Raw genomic sequence first — 19,418 nt, 5'->3', positions numbered from 1 at the left:
ATTATTATATGCAGGTAGAGGTCAAATCACTGAATCACTGAGGTGGGAGAAATGCAGTGACTGAGATCATAGAGCTAGAGATCCTGGGACAGGCCAAGATCCAAATCCAGGTTTTCTGATTCCAAGTTCGGGGCTCTGATTCACTACTTGAGTAGGCATGGGAAGGCCTCAGTCCTTCCATAAAGTAAGAAAGATGGTCCCTCACTTCTGTCTTTTCCACAGCACGCAGAGAGGCAGGAGAGGCGGTAACAAGAACCACTCTGAAGGTGAGAGGTTTTGGGAACGTACAGAGGGATAGTGGATGGGGGGAGGGGGGTTCACACAGTGTGAGGGATATAAATGATAAATGTCTAAGTTTTGCTTTGTCTTGTGCACCTGAAACTAATTAATAAAAAAAAAAAAAAAAAAAAAAAAGAACCACTCAACCTTGAAAATGAACTTGCTCTCTCTTGTCTTCATGCATATAATAAGAATGTTTATAGAACCCATCTTACATAGTTATCCTGAGGTTTAACTGAAGTAATTTAAAATCCTCAGTAGAGTGTTTGGCACATAATAAATGCTCAATAAATGGTTAATTTTGTATTGCTGTGAGCAAAAGGCCTCCCACAGTGCCTCCTAGGAGGGGCATGGGGAAGGCCCAGTTACTTTCACAAGGGGCCCTGGGTATTATTCCCCATACCCCATCCTTCACCCCTACTGCCACAACCACAGTTGCATGACAAAGTAACAATAATTAAACTTGTATTATGTTCTGGGCCCAGATACCTTGTACCCAATTACCCTGAGAGGCATTATTATCCCCATTTCACACAGGAAGGAATGAAGGCTCAGAGAAGCCAAGTGATCTGCTGAATATCATACAACTCATGAGTGGTGGAGCCGCCCGGTTTGACTCCAAAGGTGGTTCTCTTTTATTGCACCTTCTGCCTTTCTCTTCAGCTGCACTTCCTCCCCAGGAGATCAGAGTCTGCTCCTTTCCAGTAACATGGACCAAGTTTATGGGACACATGGATGGTATAAGGACAGAGCCAAACTATTCTCATTCTGCTGTAGGTCAGGACCTGGTCTTGGAATTCAGGAAGGAAAGTAAAGGAAATCTCTCATGTACCACATATGTTCCCTAGGTGTGGACGCTGTGTTATACTCTGTGTTGTCCTATTTAATTCCCTCAGCCATCCTGGGAGGGAGGTAAAATTGTCCCATCTGTAAAATTGTCCCCATGTTTTAGATGAGACAGCAAGATGCTCTTAGAGAGTGCCTCAGTCACTTCCCCAAGATCACATAGGAAGTAATTAACTAGCAGAAGGTGTAGGGGCACAGGACACATAGCCATAAAAAGGACATTAAAATGTTTAGCAACACCAAAGCAAGCAAAAAAAAAAAAAAAAAGAAAAGAAAAAAAGATGATTTGAGCTATGTACAAAGTACCAGGAAAATATACAGCATATTACACTTGTGGCCACATGGAAATGAAGGCTCTGGTGAAACCCAGGTCCACCATGAGTTTCAAAAGGTAACTCCAAACTCTCCTTGGAAGACCCAAACAACAAACTGCCCCAGGCTCTGTGGGGATAACCAGGACGGCCACGCCTGGGGTCCTCACCATATCTCCGCCCCCAGCCACATTAGAACTAGGCACTTTGCAGATGTTCTAATTTTTTTCCCATTAAAGAAAAATAATGTAATCTACAATACAACTCTACTTGGTCCAAAACCTGCTTATTAAAAAACTGCTTTGGGAAGGAGAGTAAATGATATGATTCCCGGTGGAATGATCTTCATTATGCGTAATTTGGATGGCTGAAAAATAGAATTAAATTCCTGTTTCTAATTTGACTTGCAGTGTCTCTTGGCCCTGAATTAATAAGATGGAAACGTGTCTCCTCCCAGCTCTGAGCTTCATTTCCCTTCAGTCCCTCATTTCTTTATTCTTTGATTAGATTTTAATCCTTTTTGCCCTTGAACTTCTCTTGCTCTGCTCCACCTTTCTTCCCTGGGCCCTGGTGGGTGGGGCTGGGGTTGATCAGCAGCCTCAATGGATGAGTTCTCCAAGGTGAGGTGGCGCTGTGTTGTTGATGAGTCCCACTTGGGCTGTGGGCTGGCCTCTCTGGCACCTGGGCAGGCTCATCCTCCCCAGGACTGTGTCTGTGCTCAGTCATCCTGCACCCAGCTCTGCCCTTCAAAGGACCTTGTACCTGCAAGGCAGAGCCTGAGCCACTGCTCTGAGGCCCTTTGTGCAGACCAGGAGGGTGGGAGGAGCCATGGGGGAGGAAGGCCTGACTCAGAGTCAGAGGACTTAAGTTAGTCTTGACTTTGCCATATACCAGCTGTGTGACCTTCGGCAAGTAATAGCTCAAGGAAAGTTTTCTTGGCTCTAGAATGACTTGGGAAGAGGGTAAAATGGCAAAACATAAGTGAAAGTGCTTTGCAATCTGTAAGGAACTTTGAATGTCAAGGAACATCATAATTCTAATGGAAAGAGTCCTGGGCTAGGAGGCAACAGAATCTAGCATAGTACCTAGCGCATAGGAAATGCTTAACAAACACCTGAACAACTTATTTCCCAAGCCCAGGAAGAGTTGAAGCAGAGGAAACAGGACTCACTAATAGCAAGAGAGACTGTGGCTAGCCACAAGAATTTCCTGTCCAGGATGGCTCAGTTGGTTAGAGCGCGAGCTCTGGGCAATGCGGCTCCTGGTTCAATTCCCACATGGGCCAGTGAGTTGCACCCTCCGCAACTAGAATGAAGTCAATGAGCTGCTGCTTAGCTCTGGGGTGTCCAGATGGCTCAGTTGGTTGGAGTGTGGGCTCTCAACCACAAGCTTGCTGGTTTGACTCCTCGACTCCCTCAAGGGATGGTGGGCTGCGCCCCCTGCAACTAACAACAGCAACTGGACCTGGAGCTGAGCTGCGCCCTTCACAACTAAGACTGAAAGGACAAAAACTTGACTTGGAAAAAGTCCCGGAAGTACACACTGTTCCCGAATAAAGTCCTGTCCTCTTCCCCAATAAAATCCTGAAAAAAAGAAAAAAAGAAGTTTCTGTCCGGTTGGTGAGATATTGTACCCAGCACTGAGGAAGACTGCAGGAGACTCCTTTCCTGGAGCTATTTACAGCCTGTCCTCTGTCCTTCAACATTCCCACTGTGTGCCTGGGGTGCAGCAATTGAGTCCTGCCTGAGTGGGCTTGCGGCAGAAATGTCCAGGGGAGAATGTTTGATTCTGTTACACTATTCAATGGCACCCACATGACAAGGATCCCACACGACGAGGGCCACCCAGAGAATGCAATGTTTCCTAACCACATTCCATCAAATATCAGCATCCTATGGGCTTTCAGATCAGCATTCTTTGGGGCTTATTGGTTAAACATATTTGGAAGATTATGAGGTAAAATGATAGTTTTGATCAGAGGGCAATTCCGAGTTTCCACGTTAATGTGTGCTGGGAATCTCCATAGGGGGAAATGGAACAAAGTGCTATCTCTCTCTCTCTCTCTTTTTTTGGCAACAAAACTCTTCATTCACAAAAGAATTATCATCTAAGGTAGTGCTGTCCAATAGAACTTTCTGTGATGATAGAAATGTTCTATATCCACATGTGGTCACCGAATATTTGAAATATGCCTGGTGACACCGAGGAACTGGATTTTAAATGTTATTTAATTTTAAAATGGGGGAATTCCAACACCTCCAAACCCACTGGGTTGTAATTTAACTAAGTGATATAGAAAGCACACAAAGCTTGGACTCAGTTACTTTTGTTTCTCTTGTAGCACAGAGATAATCATCCACCTATGTTGAGTACTGGATGCACGTGTGGAGGCCATTAGGTGCAAAGGCATGGTAAAGAAGGTGCAGGAAAAGGGCATTTGTTTACAGATGCTGTCAGGCTTCCATGGTGGAGGAAGGACATGAGCATGCAGAGCACTCCTGAGCAACCATGGAAAGAAGCCCTGAAGAAATGGCATAGCTCGGCCAGGGCAGCCCACTCAGACTTGCAGGGTAGGACCTGAGCAGCTGAAATGCGCAGGACACAGATGCCTGGGGTTTGTGCACTGGAACCCAGTGACAGGCAGGGGCCAGCACCTGCCTGGCCGCTGTGGATGAGCAGCTGCCACCAGGAGCACAGTGATGCACAGGTTTTCTGGAAAGTGCTGGCTTAAATGAGCTATAGCTCACAGCACCAAATTTATGTCGGAGAGTCAGAGAAACACATTTCTAAAACCTGCATTTGCAAAAAAATGCTTTATCAGGAACTGACCTTGGACCTTATTCCATCAGCAAAAGTCACTCTCCAGGGGAAGAAGCTCTTCAACCCATCAAATACAAATGAATCCAATTTTATATTCCCCCCCTCTCCTTTTTGTAGCTCCTTAACAATGAGGCTGAAAATGTGGGAATTGAGTTTGCAGGTGGAAAAAGGCTTGGATATTAGCCAGTCTCCCTGCAACCCAGTTCTCTCTGTTCTGCCCACGCCAAGGGAATTCTTCCAAAAGGTGCTCCCACGCTGCTCTCTCTCTCTCTCTCTCTCTCTCTCTCTCTCACACACACACACACACACACAGGATAAATAGCCAAGGACACATGGGATGCCGGAACCCTCTGGTTATCAGCCCCATGCTCTCAGGGAGCCCCCCCCTTCCTAGCATACCTCCAGCCAGGAGCAAATCAATCAGGTTGAAATCAACAAGCCCAGACTGTCTGGGGTACAGCCAGCCTGGGGAAACTTACATTCTGCTTTGGCACAAATGAGGCAGGCAGTGGTGCAGTTGAAGAAGTTCAGGATCCCAGCGACAGCCACGCTGATGTCGGTGTTGCTGGGGTGGAGGTTCAGGGTTGTGAATCTCTGGAACTGGAACTTGATGAACTCCTCTGGGGCTACTTTGAAATGAGGGACCTGGGAGGAAGAGCAAAAATGAACAGCAGGGAGGATCCAGAATGAGTGAGAAAGAAAGCAAGCAAGAAAGCAAGAAAGCAAGAAAGCAAGAAAGAAAGAAAGAAGGAGGGAAGGGAAGGGAAGGGAAGGGAAGGGAAGGGAAGGGAAGGGAAGGGAAGGGAAGGGAAGGGAAGGGAAGGGAAGGGAAAAGAAGAGAAGGGAAGAAAAAGAAAGAAAGAAAGAAAGAAAGAAAGAAAGAAAGAAAGAAAGAAAGAAAGAAAGAAAGAAAGAAAGAAAGAAAGAAAGAAAGAGGAGGGAGGGAGGGAGGGAGGGAGGGAGGGAGGGAGGGAAGGAAGGAAGGAAGGAAGGAAGGAAGGAAGGAAGGAAGGAAGGAAGGAAGGAAGGAAGGAAGGACAAGCCATGGGTGAGACAAGGCTGTGGAGGACAAATTCTTTTACGTAAGACCTTTACCGCACACCAGCTGGAGCTTGCAGAACTCAGGGCACCCACTCCACAGGAGAAGACAAGATGACATCCCTGACAACACTTAAGACAGGAAGACCCAGGATGGGAAATCCTTCAGATGCGGACCTAAGTAAACGTATTGTGGACCTTAGAACTGGGTTATGTGGCCCTGAGGAGGTAAAAGAATAGGCCTTTATTCTCAGAGGAACTGCCTGCTGCTGAGCAGCTTAGACAAATGGCTCTTGGAGGCATAATCCTTATGATATTTTATTTGTAGTTAATAAATCAGAGCACAGATGGCACAAAGAGAAAAACACTTCCATGGGAACTAAGAGAGGAGGCCATCAGCCCAGCGTAGCCAACAAGTATATAAAGCAGCTCCCAACAAACTTCCTGGGGGAAAGCCTGGGGTGGGTTCCTCCTTAAACATGCATATAGAGAAGGAAGCATCCATCACAGGCTGGAGAAGCCATCTAGAGAGCCTCCAGATGGAGCCAGGTAAATAAATACTTGTGTTGGCTTCATTAGGACAGTGCCAACTTTCCTCTGTGTCTATTACTAACATTTCCAGGAGGCACTGACCCTGCCTTCTGCCTCTCTTTTCCTGGGAAGAGATATTAACAGGCTCCGATGGCTGCTTTATAGGCAGCTTAGGTTGCTGGGTAGGTAATAAGAAAGTTAAAACACAATAAGTTGTGTTCTACCTTGATTTTATTCGGTCTCCCTCAACCCTAGTACCTAGAGCCAGGAGAGCTGAAGGCTGCTTGGTGCCCCTATCGGAGATGGGGCTGAAACCTTAACCCTCATCTTCCCTTAGGACCAGTGCCCTATAGGAGGGCCAAATTACAGCAAGCAGGGGTTAGACTGATGTTAAGGCAAGTAAGATTGAGGGTAGACAGCAGGAAGAACTTCTAGATGATGAGTTGGTTGACTCCATGAATGGGTTATTTAAAAATGATTTTATTGGCCTGGGCTAGCTCAGAATCTGGGATAATATTGAGGTGATGATCTCTTTAGGAGTCTGCTACCTTATTGTTTTAAACTTCTGGGAGAAGTCAGCCAGAGATTGAACCTCCTCTGAGATTGGGTAAAGGTAGGGTAAAGATTTAGCAGAAATGAGGGAGAAAATTTCTCAGTTCAACTGGGATTAGCCCTTCAACCACAGGGAGAGGTCAACCAATATTTCCAGCAGAGAATGCAAAATGTAGACTTGGGGAGAGTCTAGTAAATTATGAGACAAGACTCTAAAGAGTGAAGTTGACCTGGGGTATGTCATAAAGAATCTTTCTTCCTAGCTTATATTTTACATCCCATATGATCTGTCTAAGATGAATAACAAATGCCCCTTGAAAAGGTAAGAAAGTCACAAAGGGGCAAGATGGAGACAAAGATGGGGCAGGGGAAGGTGGCCTGGCTGGCCAGCTTGCACATTTGAGCATCTCTGAGCAAGGCCTTCCCTGTGTGGACATCCCACCTACAGAGTTCCATTGTCAGCTAACTTGCCCCCCTGTGTAACGTATCCTTAGAGATACCCTTGAACCCATGGGTTCTAGAGATGGATCAGGGAGAAGACTTTAAAGTGAAGGAGAAATGGGTCATAGAGTCTAAAGACTTGGGCTTGCATCCCGGTTCTGTTGTGTGATTCGGGGCAAACTGCTTAACCTCTCTAAGTTTCATTACAATGGAGAAAACAATAGGTACTTCTTGGAGCTTTGGGAGGATAAAACGAGATCCTGTGTGAAGGATGTAATAACTCAGTACCGAACATGCAGTACATGTTCAAGCAATGCCTTTTCTTCTACACTTCCCCTTTTCTCCCAAAATATAGGAGCTCCCAAAATAGCTCTTGGAGCTGTATGTGCAGGGGGTGAAGGTTGAGGGGCCTCCCCAGGAGGGGGAATTGGTGGAAAGTATCCACTATAGCCTGCCATTCTTAAGGCTGCTGGGGAAGCAGCCAGCTGCTCTGATGAGCCAGGCAGGGATGGCCCAGGCCAATCCTGCTAATTTTCTCTCTAAGACCAAGATCAATCCATTATTGATTCACAACTGCAAATGCATCCCAGGAAGTCATTTTGGAGGTGTGTGGGAGGAGAGGTGAGCAGCATGGAGGGGAGTGCCCCAAGGCAGGAAGTGGCCAGTCACAGGGCGACAAGGACTCAAGGCGATGGGCTCCTTTGTGAGAACTCCATGCCTTTTCCTGGAGCTGAGGGGAATCAGTATAAGGCAGTTCAACCTCATCAAACATTAAAAGAAACGTGTAATCTGAATGGAAAGCAAAGGTTGCTCTGGAAGGAACATGACCAGACAAAGGAAGGGTAACCACCTATCCATTCCCTGGGCAGGGCAACCTGTCTGGCTGGTCAACAGTGCAGGATGGAGAAGATGGTTGCAAATCAGAGTCTCCACCTCTAGCTTGAAATGCCAAAGCGGTGTCAGGAATGTGTTAGCTGAGATAAAATATCCACTGAACCCCAAGAGGAAGCCACTCTGAAGTGGGGGTTGGGGGAATGACTGAAAGGGACAGTGAGAAAAATATGGGGAGGAGGGAGAGAGGAGAAAAGAAAAGAAAAGGTGCGACCAAAAAAGAGAAAATATGGAGCTGCAGTTTTGGCAAGCTCACTTGGTGAAGATCACAGTGATCGCTGGAATAACAACCAGCCAGATCTGAGCTGTTACTTGGAGCATGACAAGAAAGATTTAAATTAAACATTGGATCCAACTTCCTGGGGCTGGAGTCTGTGAGATGCTGGAGAGAACTACAGCGGGACAGAAGCTCCTTTTTTGGCCTGGAATGGCTCAAAGTCATCTTTCAGGACATCTGAGGGGGTGGGGGATTGGGGAGTTGTCCACATGGACCTGATCTATGGCAAGAAGGCTCAGCCTACAGGGCCACTCCTGGCACCGGGGGAGCAAGACCAACCACGGGACTATAGCTAAGACTGCATGGCACTTTGATGTGTAGGTAACAATTCTGAGCCTGGGCTCATGAAATAGGGAAGATAAATATCTGCCCGAAGCCTCAGGGACACACCCAGCTCTCTGATCATAAGGGAAGTGATGGCATCAAAGGGAGTAGGTTCCAGAGGGCCTGGGATAGGCAGAGGCCTGTCTGCTACTCTGCTGCCTCTATAGGGGCAGCTGGCTAAGGAGGTGAGTGTAGTGAGTGTCCTCTTGGGTTTCTAAGAACCAGATCTTCCCAAGGCTGAAGCTTCTGGAAGTTTGAGCCTCCAGGACCCTAGCACAGGTGAGCCTCCCATTTCCTGTCCCTCCCCTCTGCCCCTCCCTAGCTCCTGGCCTAGTGCTCCTCCTCACCACCAAGCTCCATCTGTTGCTGAAGGACCTGGCTAAGAAGGCCCTTGGGGACAGAGAGAGGATAAGGGATCACTGTGCCACTGTCTCTTGGGGATATACTTGAAGGCAAGGCAGTGATTGATTCCAGGAAAGACTAGGATAGATTCCAGCAATGGCCAGCCTCTCAGAACTTTCTAGTTTGTTTTCTCTAGGGGAGAAGGAGGGAGAGAGTTTGTAGAGTAGGTTATTACTCAGAAACTTAACCTGATTATCTTTATCTCCCATGGGACTACAGCTAGAGGAAATGGACTCAACGCTTTGAAACGAGAGATGCCAGCTTGAGATGGCACCTGAGGAAGAATTTACGGACTGGAGAAGTAAACACTGGAATTGGTGAATGAGGAGAAAAGCAAAATGAAAAATCTCTTTTCTAGAGAACTTTTAAAGCAGAGGTTTTCAAATTTCATTCTGATTTACCAATCAAATGTAGCAACGCCTTCCCCCAAGGGCCTGCTTCCCCGGATCCCAATACCTAACCCGATAACTATGGAGCTGAGACATACAGCTCAGTCTTTTGTCCTCTTGGCCTCTCCCAGACCATCTCCGACCCCAGCCTCTCCCTCTGCCCACTGCCAGCAAGTCCCGCCCACCCCCTGCCCCTACCCCCAACACAGGACACTGGTCAAAAGTTTTCAGCTTGAAAATCCTGTTGTGAAACTTCTCTGAGTCTCCTCCATCCAAACCATCTGAAAAAAGTAAATGCCCAGCGAAGGACCACTTCCTTGATTTGTACTGATGTTCCTGTCATTAATGACACCAACCAGGCCTTAGTGGGATCTTCCAGCCCTTCAGAATCTAGGACATCTTTGGGCACAGGCTTCCAGCCTGCAGACAGTCCCCCAACCAGGAACTCACCTCCTTCTCCCCACAGATGTTGCTGATGATGGAGCTGGATGCTGGGCTGGAGGATGGTCCCAAGACAGCAACCACCCCCTTGGGGAGGATCTGGCACACTGCAGCCAGCAGCAGGGGCAGAGCAGGAAGAGAAACAAGGCGCTCATCAGGTGGGATGTGGGCCATCTACCCTGCCTGGGCTTTGGCCTCTGAGTCCTTCAACTTTACCCGCTGCCCTGGCCTCTGCCCACTGTGGCCCCCACCCCCTCTCCCAAGCTTCTAAAGCCAGTACCTCCCCTTCCCTGGACTTGGGGTCTAGGACAGTTTTATTGGATTTTATGGATGTTATCAAATGAGGAAATGACCCAGGTTATGACAACATATGGCCACAACCAATAGCATATACACGAGTATATTATCTGGGCTGTCACTGAAAGACACAAGCTAATGGTGGAGACCTGCAGAGTCCATCCCAGGCCTGGCCTGCAGTTTAGGTGTTGGGAGCCCAGGCATGGTTGCTGCAAGGGTGGAGGACCCAGCTCTCAGAATGGTCACCCAGCATGCAACCTGTTAGTCTCCCCCAATATAAAGAGGGTCTGGGGAGGAAGAGAGACAGACAAGCAGAGAGACGAAGGGGGTGAAGGTGATGCAGGCACAGAGAAGAAAGCAGACTTATCTAAAGTTAAAGGGAACAGGACAGAGAGAAGAAGAAAGAGAAAATACGAGGCAGAGATAGAGAGTGAGAGGCTGAAGGGGGTCTCAAGTCTCAAGGCCACCCTCCGTTTACCTCGCCCTGAGCCTAGCCTGGAGCACTTACTTCCGTGAGTGTATCAGGTGCTTTCTTGAGTAACCAACATGTTGCATGACCTTGTGCCTCCCCGAGGGGAAGGTGACCATCCCTCTTCTGCTATAGGCACTCACTCACCTGTCAAGGAGTACCTCGAACACTGCCTTCTCTTTATACCTTCTTGGGTTCCTTTAAGTGGAATCCATCCTCTCCAGGGCTCCCAAGGCCCTTGGTTTGTCCCTCTAATCTAAGGCACCTGTGGGTCTATTTCAGTGTGTTCTTAGGTGTCTTTCTCCTCTCCCTAGATTTCAAACCCCTGAAGGGCAGGAGCTGAGCCATACTGTCTCCAAATCCTTACTTTTCATTTCTTCGGTGTCCATCACAATGTTTTCTAGCACTAGTAGGTGCCCAGTTCATATTCACTGAGTGAATGAGTGGATGGATGGGATATGCAGTCAGAAGAGGGAGAACAGGATATAAAAGAGGAACTAAATGGAGAGAGAACATGAGACAGTTCTCAGATAATTCTCTTGCTTCTGTGATAGTAGAACCAAGGAGCCACCCCTCATAATATGCATCGAGGTTCTCCTTCACACTACAAGACATCCTTCTCTGCAAAACTTAGAGCTGGATTCTGGGCACATTTTCCTCCAACTCACATCAGAGGCAGGCAGAGCCATTTCCCAAGCCAGTAAACAGGTTGAGGGAAAAATCCAAGGTTCCTCGTTGAGTCAGCTGTAAAGCCACACCTGCAACCTGGATGCTCTTCCTTCTAGGACAGAATCCTAAGTATTGGCCACACAGCCAAGTGATGGCCCTAATGGGGTGCAGGTAGTGGGGAGGAGCACAACTGCATTGCAGTTCACCCCATGAAGGACAAGTCTGCAAGATCGTCTCTCAACCTGCCGCCCAGGCAGGGATCCTACAATATCATAGGTTTCAGCTGACCAAGAGGCTGGGGACAGTGGTATCTAAAGGCCACCCAACAGTACTATGTGTCATCCCAGTGGCATGATCAAGCTTTACCTTCGAAGAATGTTCAAGCTATTTCCATGTAAGTTATCTCATGTGATCTCTGCCAGCTTAATTTATCCCTACTAGATGCTCTAAGTTCATCAGCCGTCAAATTCCTACAGCATCATCAGGGGTGAGTTTTAGCTCTGATCTTACCAATTAGGAAACGGCATCCTAGAGACGTTCAGTGACTCCCCTAAACTCACACATCTAATAAAGGTCAGAGCCAGCATTGGAGTTCAAGTCTGTTGACCCATCCAGTGTTCGTTCTGCTCTTACGCAGCCACCTATTTTGTCTGCCCTACTCCTTGCTGCCACTTTGGCCCATCTCTTCTCAACCCCTTTCAGTTGAGGTTCCCACTCCATCTTGTTCTATTGAATCTGCTTTCCTAAAGTCATCAGTGACCTCTAATCAGTTCTCATCCTACCCTCTTTTTGCAGCATCTAATGCTTTTGATTACATTGTTCTTTATAATTTCATAACACCTTCCAATCCTAATTCTATCCACTTCTCTGACCACTCTTTTTCACTTTCTTTGCTGACTCCTTTTCCTTCTTCCACCTGCCACATTCAGATTTTATCTATGTTTCACTCTCCCTGGGCAATCTCACCCTTGCCTGTGGTCTGCTCCTTTATCTCTGCCCAGATGATCCTACACTCTGACCTATGTCCTGGGTTACAAAATCAGTTCCAACCACCTGCTGAATGTCACCACTGGGACTTCCCTCTGTTATCACTCACTCAATGTGTCGATGGCAGAGAGGCAGAAAGCAGTCATTAAGAGCATGGACTCTGAGGCAAGCCTGTCTGGGTTTAAGTCATTAAGCCAATGGCTTAATTGGCTCTTTCATTTACTACCCATGAGACCTGGAGCAAGTTACTGAACCTCTCCAGGTCTGCTTCCTCATCTCTAGAACTGAAATGCTAACAGCACCTCTCTTGTAGGGCTGTTGTGAGAATGAAAGTGAGTTAGTACATCCAAAATGCTTAGAATGGTGCTGACATGCTATGCAACTCTCATGATCACACCCACTACATCGTATTTACTATACACTTTACATACATAATCTGATTTGATCTTCATACTTGTTGGAAGAAGATTCATTATTATCCCCATTTTACACATGGGGAAATTGGGGCTTAGAAAATTTCAGTAACTTGTTCAAGATTACATAGGTAATATGGTAGAGCTGGGCTTGAACTTGGAGGTACATCTGGCACCAAAGCCTGAGTTCTTAACCATTGCACTTCATTCCCCTTAGCTCTGTAAGCTCAAAGCCATAGTCACCCTTGACTCTTCCTCACCTTCCCTCACTGAACCTGTTCACTTACTACCAATCAAGGGCCAAGTTTTGGTTATTTGATCTTCTCTTCCCGCTGTCCTCTCCTTCCCACTCCCACTGTCACTGTTACTACCTGCCTCCTAAGGGGTCTCTGTCTCCAGGATTCTTCATTTCCAATCTGTTCTCCAAACTGTGAGGCACATTATAATCTTAAAACATTGATCTGTGTGCTTCTGCAGGGCAGAAAGCTTGTCATATTTATCTCTGCATCCTCCGTATCTAGAGCAGCGTCTGACTCAGAGTTATCTGCTCAATTGATAGTTGTTGAGCCACACTGAAGTCTGCTTAACACCTTTCACGGGAAACTGGAAATAAACCAAGTGTCTATTCATAAGGGAATAGCTATCTAAAGTCTGGGACCTATACTTATTTGGGTATTTAAAATGCTTATAAACAGCTTATAATAGTATTTATGTAATAAAATTAAGAAAAATAAGCAGGATATAAAATTATATGTATATTTTTATGAAGGCTACAGCTAAACGAATACAGAAAATAGTTATGCACTGAGAAATGATTGGAAGAAGATATTATAAAAGCCCACATTTGTTGGGTGCTAATTATGGCCCATAATAAGTATTTTATATGAATGGATTTATTTAATTCTCAAAGTAACCTGATGAGATAGCTACTATTACTGTCACTTTCATTTTACAGATGAGCAGATGGGACAGGAAAGTTTAAAGGAAAAAGGTAGGATCTGAACACTTAACCCATGACTTCAGCGTTAGTTCCTTAACCACTGTACCACCTAACTCCCATTAGTTAACACTGATTAACTGAGATATTAATAGAGATTGCCTTGACCAGTGGAACACAATGATTTTCTTTCCCATTTTTCTTACTTTCTATAAACAAGTAAAATCCAAATGGATCTGATCGCCTCCATTTCCTACCTTTCCACCCCTTTCTCCCATGGCGCCTCCTCCTGTTTCATGCCAGTTCACCTAGAATACATTCTGAATTTTCTTCCCTGAGCCTATTGCAAAATACTTCTTTCTGGTTAGGGCAGGGGTTCTTAACCTGTTGCCTGAGATCTGGGGGTAAAAGTCTGTGGTCTGTAAGTATTTTTTTTCAGAAAATGATCTTATTTTCTCTAACTCCTAACTGAAATTTAGCATTTCCTTCCATTTTGAATGTAAGCAAACCACAGTACTGGTGACTTTGTCACCGACGGGCATTGTGATGTTCTCATATCACATCACAGCGCTGCAGGTGTCTTGAAATATAATTTATGTTCATAATTACTTCAAAATTATACTGGTAGTTAGACTTAATACTAGGCTTGGCTATTTAATATATTAATCTTTATTAATATACGCAGATCATATTTATTAATTTACAAAGCACATACGAAGATTAGACAATTTAGTTGGCAAACTTTCCACTGTGCAGTTACACGGTGGAAAGTTCGCGAACTTAATTGTCTGACCTTCGTATATTAATATATCACTATTAAAATATTTTAATTTAATTTCCATACAATTGGTTTTCTTGGTCATCCTATCGATTTCATTTTATTCATTTAAAAACATTTTCTGGATGGAAAAAAATGGCGGCGTGAGGTGAGCCTCTGTAAAGCTCCCCTGGAATTTACAACGAATCGAACAAAAAAACTCCACAAGGACTCCCTGCACAGCAGACAGGCAACACGAAGAGGCCCACTACCGACTGAAATCACCTACAGGTGGGAGATTCGCGCGAGTGGAGGGAGGAGGAAATGGAGAAGCGCACGGAGACGGAGCCGCGCGGGCACAGGACTCAGACCTAACTCAGTGTGCCGAGCTCGCTGCTTCCCGGAACTACCGCAGCTGTGGGAGATCGGACTGCTAGGGCTCCGCCAGGGCTCCACAGGGCTGAGGGGACAGCATATAACACGGCTGAACCCAACGCTCACGGCAGAGACCTCGGAGAAAAGACTGAGGGAAAAAGGCTGAAAACGGTGGTTTAAGCCCTCACTGCTGAGCAGAGACCGGAGCCTTAGGCACTGAGACTAGCCGCCCCCTCCCTACCCTCCCAGAGCTCGCCCCGCCACCACCTGCCCGGTGCTAGAAGCGAAACAGTAGCAGTGTCAGATCAAAACAAAAGAAAATTTGCTGTTTTGAGAACTGTGGGCCGCAAACACAAATTCACAGCCCAACTAGTTCCAGCAAAGGGGAGAGAGCTGTGGAAGCAGGACCGGCTGTGGTGGTGGTCGCCGCCATTGCTCTGGGCCACCTCTCACAACTCACCCCGCCCCTGACCCCACCCATCTGGGCGGATCCCTGCAGGAGTAAACAGAACTACAGAAATATACGGGCTCTGAATCAGGAGCTGGAAGAGCTTTGGAACATCAAAAGCTCTCCGCATACCCACCGGGACACTGCGCCCTGTGACCTAGACGAACTATTAACAGAGGAGAAGCCTGTCTCCCAGGGAATCCCCCCAGTGTGTGAGAAGCTGGAATAGTGCAGAGAAAACATAGCACTACCGTGTGGGAGAAGAAAAATAAGTTGCAGTTGGAGAAATAATAAAACATTCTACCAACAAGTACTGGCAAACAAAAGAAAGACCACTTTCTATCAACCTGTTGCAGAAGTCACTCCTGTAGATGTCTAGGAAGAGAAATAGTAAACCAGTAATCGCCATGAATAACCAAGGCAACAAGACAGCTCAGAAAGAAAGTGAAAAATCTCCAGAGAAGGCACTTAAAGATACAGAAATATGTGACTTAAATGACAGAGAATTCAAGATTGCAGTTCTGAAAAAACTCAACGAGATACAAGAAAACACAGATAGGCAGTTAAAGGAACTCAGAAACTCAATCAAAGAACAGCATGAGCATTTTACGAAAGAGATTGAAATCTTAAAAAAGAACCAAAGAGAATTTCTGGAGATTAAGAACTCAATAGAAGAAATTAAGAATGAAATAACCAGCTTAGGTAGTAGAGTTGACCAGATGGAGCAAAGAATCAGTGACATCGAAGATAGAAACCTGGAAATGAAACAAATAGAAGAAGAAAGAGACTTGAGACTTAAAAGAAATGAAAGAACTCTACAAGAACTTTCTGACTCCATCAGAAAGAGCAATATAAGAATAATGGGCATACCAGAAGGAGAAGAAAGAGCGAAGGGAACAGAGAATATATTCAAACAAATTGTCGATGAGAACTTCCCAAATTTGTGGACAGAACTGGACCCTCGAATCCAAGAAGCAAATAGAACACCTAGTTACCTCAATCCCAACAGACCTTCTCCAAGGCACATTGTATTGAAGCTGTCTAAAATCAACGACAAAGAAAGAATCCTCAAGGCAGCCAGGGAAAAGAAGACGGTAACTTACAAAGGAAAACCCATTAGATTATCGTCAGATTTTTCAGCAGAAACTCTACAAGCCAGGAGGGAGTGGAAACAAATATTCAAACTATTGAAAGAGAGATATCATGAGCCAAGAATAATATATCCAGCAAAGATATCCTTTAGATATGAAGGAGGAATAAAGACCTTCCAGACATACAGAAGCTGAGGGAATTTTCTAATACACGACCTGCACTACAAGAAATACTAAAGGAGGCTATTCGACCACCATCAACAGGGACAATTTGTGGCAACCAAAACTCAAAAAGGGGGAGAGTAAAGGCCTGAACCGGAATATGGGAATGGAGAAAGTAAGCGTGCTGAAGAAAATGGAATACTCTAAATATCAAACTTTCTTTTACATAAACTTAAGGGTAACCACTCAAAATAAATCCAGAATTGAAATATATACTGAAATAAAAGAAGAAACAGAGGGAAACATCATAGAATACCACCACACAGAAATAATAGACAACAACAAAAAGGCAAAGAAACAATGGAGACACAACATTACCAGAAAACTAAGGATAGAATGACAGGAAATCCTCACATATCAATAATCACCCTAAATGTAAATGGACTGAACTCACCAATAAAAAGGCACAGAGTAGCAGATTGGATCAAAAAACTAAACCCAACCATATGCTGTCTCCAAGAGACACATCTCAGCTACAAGGACAAGCATAGACTCAAAGTGAAAGTGTGGAAATTGACACTCCAAGCAAATGGTACCCAGAGAAAATCAGGTGTAGCCATAATGATATCAGATGAAACAGACTTCAAGGTGAAAAAGATAACAAGAGACAAAGATGGACATTTCATAATGGTGAAGGGGACTGTACAACAAGAAGACATAACAGTCATCAATATTTATGCCCCCAATCAGGGAGCACCGAAATACACCAAGCAACTACTAACAGAACTAAAGGGAGAAATTGACCAAAATACAATTATACTAGGGGACTTAAATACATCATTGACAGCTATGGATAGATCATCCAAACAGAAAATAAATAACGAAATAGTAGCCCTAAATGACACATTAGATGAAATGGACATAATTGACATTTATAGAGCACTTCATCCTAAAACATCAGACTAAACATTCTTTTCTAGTGTACATGGAACATTCTCAAGGATAGACCATATATTGGGACATAAAATAAGTCTCAGCAAATTTAAGAAGATTGAAATCATACCCATCATATTCTCTGATCACAAGGCTTTGAAATTGGATATCAACTGTAAAAAGAAAGCAGATAAAAAACACAAATACATGGAGACTAAACAACATACTTTTAAAGAAGGACTGGGTCAAAGAAGAAATTAGAGGAGAGATCAAAAGATACATAGAAACAAATGACAATGAAAACACATCCTACCAAAATTTTTGGGATGCAGCAAAAGCAGATTTAAGAGGGAAATTTATCTCATTACAGGCTTATCTCAAGAAACAAGAAAACTCCCAAATAAATAACCTCATGTTACACCTTAAAGAACTAGAAAAAGAAGAACAAGTAAAACCCAAGGTCAGCAGAAGAAAGGAAATAACAAAAATTAGAGCAGAACCAAATGAAATAGAGAACAAAAAGACAATAGAAAAAATTAATGTGACAAAGAGCTGGTTCTTTGAGAAGATTAACAAAATTGACAGACCCTTGGCTAGACTTACTAAGATAAAAAGAGAGAAGACACTGATTAACAAAATCAGAAACGTAAAAGGGGAAGTTATCACGGACACCACAGAAATACAAAGGATCATCCAAGAATACTATGAAGGACTATATGCCACCAAATTCAACATCCTAGAGGAAATGGATAAGTTCTTAGAAACATATAGCCTTCCAAGTCTGAACCATGAAGAACTGGAAAATCTAAACAGACCGATCACCAGTAACGAAATTGAATCAGTCATCCAAAACCTTCCCAAAAGCAAAAGTCCGGGACCAGATGGCTTCACTAGTGAATTCTACCAAACCTTCAAAGAGGATCTAATACCAATTCTGCACAAACTCTTCCAAAAAATTGAAGAAGAAACAGTACTCCCCAACTCATTTTATGAGGCCAACATTACCCTGATACCAAAACCTGGTAAGGACAGCACAAAAAAAGAAAACTACAGACCAATATCTCTGATGAATACCGATGCAAAAATCCTAAATAAAATTCTAGCAAATCGAATACAACAATGCATTAAAAAGATTATTCATCACGACCAAGTGGGGTTCATCCCCGGGGCACAAGGATGGTTCAACATACGAAAATCCATCAATGTGATACATCACATAAACAAAATAAAGGACAAAAATCATATGATTATATCAATTGATGCAGAAAAAGCATCTGACAAGATACAACATCCATTTATGATTAAAACACTTAATAAAATGGGTATAGAAGGAAAATACCTTAACATAATAAAGGCCATATATGACAAACCCTCTGCTAATCTCATAATTAATGGAGAAAAACTGAAGCCCTTTGCTCTACGTTCAGGAACACGACAGGGATGTCCCCTATCACCTCTGCTTTTCAACATAGTGTTGGAAGTCCTTGCCAGAGCAATCAGGCAAGAGAAAGAAATAAAAGGCATCCAAATTGGGAATGAAGAAGTTAAATTATCATCTTTGCAGATGACATGATGCTATATATAGAAAACCCTAAGGACTCCACCAAAAAGCTATTAGAAACAATCAACGAATACAGTAAAGTTGCCGGCTACAAAATCAACGCACAAAAGTCCATTGCCTTCTTATATACTAACAATGAAATATCAGAAAAAGAAAAACAAAAAACAATTCCTTTTGCAATTGCAGCAAAAAGAATAAAATACCTAGGAATAAACTTAACCAAGGATGTGAAAGACCTATATGCTGAAAACTATAAGACATTTTTGAAAGAAATTGAAGAAGACACAAAGAAATGGAAAGACATTCCGTACTCATGGATTGGAAGAATCAACATAGTTAAAATGGCCATATTACCCAAAGCAATATACAGATTCAATGCAATCCCCATCAAAATCCCAATGGCATATTTTAAAGAAATAGAACAAAAAATCATCAGATTTGTTTGGAACCACAAAAGACCCCGAATAGCCAAAGCAATCTTAAGAAAAAAGAACAATAATGGAGGTAGCACACTTCCTGACTTTGGATTGTACTACAGGGCTACAATAATCAAAACAGCATGGTATTGGCAGAAAAACAGACACATAGACCAATGGAATAGAATTGAGAACCCAGAAATAAAACCACATAAATATGGACAGATAACTTTTGACAAAGAAGCTAAAAACATACAACGGAGCAAAGACAGCCTCTTCAATAAATGGTGCTGGGAGAATTGGATAGCCACGTGCAAAAGAATGAAACTGGACTGCTATTTGTCACCATGTACCAAAGTTA

The 19,418-nt window shown here is 44.2% G+C and overlaps 1 protein-coding gene across 22 annotated transcripts in view; it reads right to left on the bottom strand.

Moving 5' to 3' along the window:
- GRIK4 (glutamate ionotropic receptor kainate type subunit 4) overlaps nt 1-19,418 on the bottom strand; it is a 635,671-nt gene that overhangs the window by 202,665 nt on the left and 413,588 nt on the right. For 18 of the 22 annotated variants that reach the window (XM_088800778.1, XM_088800776.1, XM_088800775.1 and 15 more), the window contains 2 exons: nt 9,552-9,649; nt 4,736-4,901 (listed from right to left, as the gene is read on the bottom strand). In XM_088800778.1, coding sequence (XP_088656904.1) covers nt 4,736-4,901; nt 9,552-9,649 — 264 coding nt within the window. The remainder of the gene's footprint in view (nt 1-4,735; nt 4,902-9,551; nt 9,650-19,418) is intronic. The other 4 variants (XM_074321326.2, XM_074321327.2, XM_074321325.2 and 1 more) reach the window with 1 other exon arrangement.

The sequence above is a fragment of the Rhinolophus sinicus genome, chromosome 9 (assembly GCF_057876585.1).
Source record: "Rhinolophus sinicus isolate RSI-liver-muscle chromosome 9, RSI-T2T, whole genome shotgun sequence".
In the NCBI taxonomy this organism is placed as follows: Eukaryota; Metazoa; Chordata; class Mammalia; order Chiroptera; family Rhinolophidae; genus Rhinolophus; species Rhinolophus sinicus.
Note: the sequence above shows the minus strand (reverse complement) of the source record. Positions and strands in the feature narration are given on the sequence as shown.